Source organism: Olea europaea, chromosome 8 (genome assembly GCF_002742605.1).
Source record: "Olea europaea var. sylvestris chromosome 8, O_europaea_v1, whole genome shotgun sequence".
NCBI classification, from domain to species: Eukaryota; Viridiplantae; Streptophyta; class Magnoliopsida; order Lamiales; family Oleaceae; genus Olea; species Olea europaea.
In genome coordinates, this window is record NC_036244.1 from 5,269,377 (window position 1) to 5,272,006 (window position 2,630).

The following is a 2,630-nucleotide window of genomic DNA, read 5'->3' on the forward strand; positions in this document are numbered from 1 at the left end:
GATGGGTTACTGGCATGCATATTTGTTGGAATATTGTATATCTAATTGAACTACACAATTTGTATCTCTTGCAGTTACCCTCAACGTGTATCTAAAAAGAAAGCAACTGTACGATATATGTTTCACAATCCCGAGGACGTGAGATGGTTCAAGGTAAATACCGCTGACATTTTAATTGTATAATTGCATGAGAAATGGTCTCTCATGGTCAGACCATTTCTCTTTCTTCCCTTGTTGATCTTCTTGTTAATTGCCAGCCGATTGAAGTTTGGACGAAGTGTGGACGCCGTGGTCGTATTAAAGAACCTGTTGGGACACATGGTATGGCAATCTATCAATATATATGTTTTAGAATTAATTTGTCTCGAGGCAAAAGGTGGTAAAATGCTGTATAATTTATTATTGAGTTCTTACATGTCTTCTGTTTGGCAAATATGATAACTGGTGTAGAGAGAATCCATCCATCAACTGTGGAGTAGCAAATGTAACAAACTGACGTGTATATTTGTGCCCGGGGTGCATGTCAAGATTTGGTGCATTCACATGAAAATTAACTTCGATTTGGAAATAACTGGTCATTTAGGAACTAGGATTTGTTGCTCTGCCGTAGGCTGCATAATTCAGACAGACTGATTGTGCAATGTTTATTTTTATATTTCTTCAATTAACCAGAAATAATAATTTCATTATGATCATTAATCAAAGTTCTGGACCATAAAGCTTAATGGATTACAAATTCTCTCCGTATCATTTTTCAGGGGCAATGAAATGTATTTTCAACGGGGTCCTCCAGCAGCATGACACTGTCTGCATGAGTTTATACAAGCGCACGTATCCAAAGTGGCCACAATATTGGTTCCCACTTCCAAGTGCTTGCCTAAATTAGTCCAGCATCACAAAGCAGACGGTTTCTTGCTGGAGAAGTCGTGTTTACGTGTGAACGGGAATGAAGCTCTGGTTCAGATTTGGTTATAAGGATCTGTGTAATTCTGGCTTGCTCATTTGGTTTCTTCAATTCTGGGGAAGCAAAAATTTTGTCTCTGTAGTTTATGTCAAACCATTTAGGTTATGCTTGTATGCAGCTTAGGTACTGCATGGTAAAATGAATTGGATTTTAATTTATTTTTCTTCTTTAATTTCTGTTGAGCACAGTCCGTTTGGCATAATGAACATGCTTCTTGTTTTTGTTCCCTGATAAGATTGCTGTTGTATGTGTGCGAACATTTGATTGTTAATTTTGTGTGATAAAATCAATACACTACTCTTCTCTTGAACATCTTAGAAGAATTGAGTCAGGTTTTAGGACAGCAAGAATTCATTTCATTACTCGAATAACAGTGGAAACAAAACTAAAATTTGAGTCTTTATTTCATTATATTTTGTATTTGATAGAGCCAAATCTCTCTTTAGAAATTGTTGTATCTTGTTGAGTAATGTTGACTGCGACGCTAGACACTACATAAAAGTAGATTGTTATTTGTGAGTTTCTTGATTCTATTGAAGTATAATATGGTGAATTGACATTTGGTAAGGAACATTAGATAGTATTGTTTGTTGTGTCTAGTTGTGTGCACTACACGTTATTTCTAAAGAAAATAACGTAGCAAGATCACAGAAGAAATGCAACTTGCTTGACACCATTTAAATCTCCGATCATTTGAGTCTAACCATGCTTTGTTGAATTGGAGTTTTAAGACAAACTGAGAATGTTCTACAAAAAGGCACAAGCTATTCCAAACTGGTCTCAATCTATAATTGTAAACTGGTGAGAAATGCTAAATCACACCATCTTACATGGCTGTGGATACTGAAAAGTTTTATGTTTATGAACGCAATATAGTGCCATTGGACTAAGATTAATGGAAGCAAAAGCCTTGAGCTCAGTGTCGTTTTCGAATGCGACAACATATATTCCATCGAGAATCACAAACGCTTTGATCCCATCACCGGATCTCGTGTCCATTGATACGAGTGATTCCGAATATGCAGGTATACAGTTGGATGCACGGATAGGTCTTCCCAAACTGAAGTCGATATCATATGTACCAAACTTGTACGAACTGATGAAAGACAAAATTTGAGGTTTTTTATTTTTACTTTTTCCCTCCAGATTTTCATAGTAACCAGGACACCCTTTTTCGTGTTTCATAATCTGAATGAAGTCATCGTCAATTTTTCTAATCGATTCCCTTATTTTACTCTGAAGGGTTCTCAAGAGTCTCATTTTTGTTACTACATTGTGCTGCTGCTATCTACAAGGAATTCGCGAAACAATTATCTGAAAGGTTTGACACGATTTTTCTTCTCAAGCTCACAGCGTGTGTCAATAAAGACTTGAATCTAAGAGACCAACCCGAACAATGACCATTGTAATTGGAAGAAACATCATGATTCTCCATCAATGACAAATTGTCCCCACCTAACTATCAACCATTCCCAGAATGATAGGTGGCAACTATGATGTCATCACCTTATTTTTAACCAATCACAAGTCATTTTTGATTACCTAACGATAGGTAATCATTGCACGATGCCATAGCTGCAACCTTGGCATCATGATGACCTGCATGGTCGACCTTAACAATTAATTAGGGGTCCAAGATTTTGGACGATAGCACACACTCCTAGGT

At 36.8% G+C, this 2,630-nt stretch overlaps 1 protein-coding gene across 1 annotated transcript; it reads left to right on the top strand.

The window, feature by feature from the left end:
- Positions 1 to 40: 40 nt before the first annotated feature.
- LOC111398623 (pre-rRNA-processing protein TSR1 homolog) lies at positions 41 to 1,274 on the top strand. Its single transcript, XM_023025618.1, has 3 exons — positions 41 to 153; positions 258 to 321; positions 759 to 1,274. The coding sequence occupies exons 1-3, from the start codon at positions 118 to 120 to the stop codon at positions 884 to 886; spliced, it is 228 nt and encodes a 75-aa protein (XP_022881386.1). The 5' UTR covers positions 41 to 117; the 3' UTR covers positions 887 to 1,274.
- Positions 1,275 to 2,630: the final 1,356 nt, after the last annotated feature.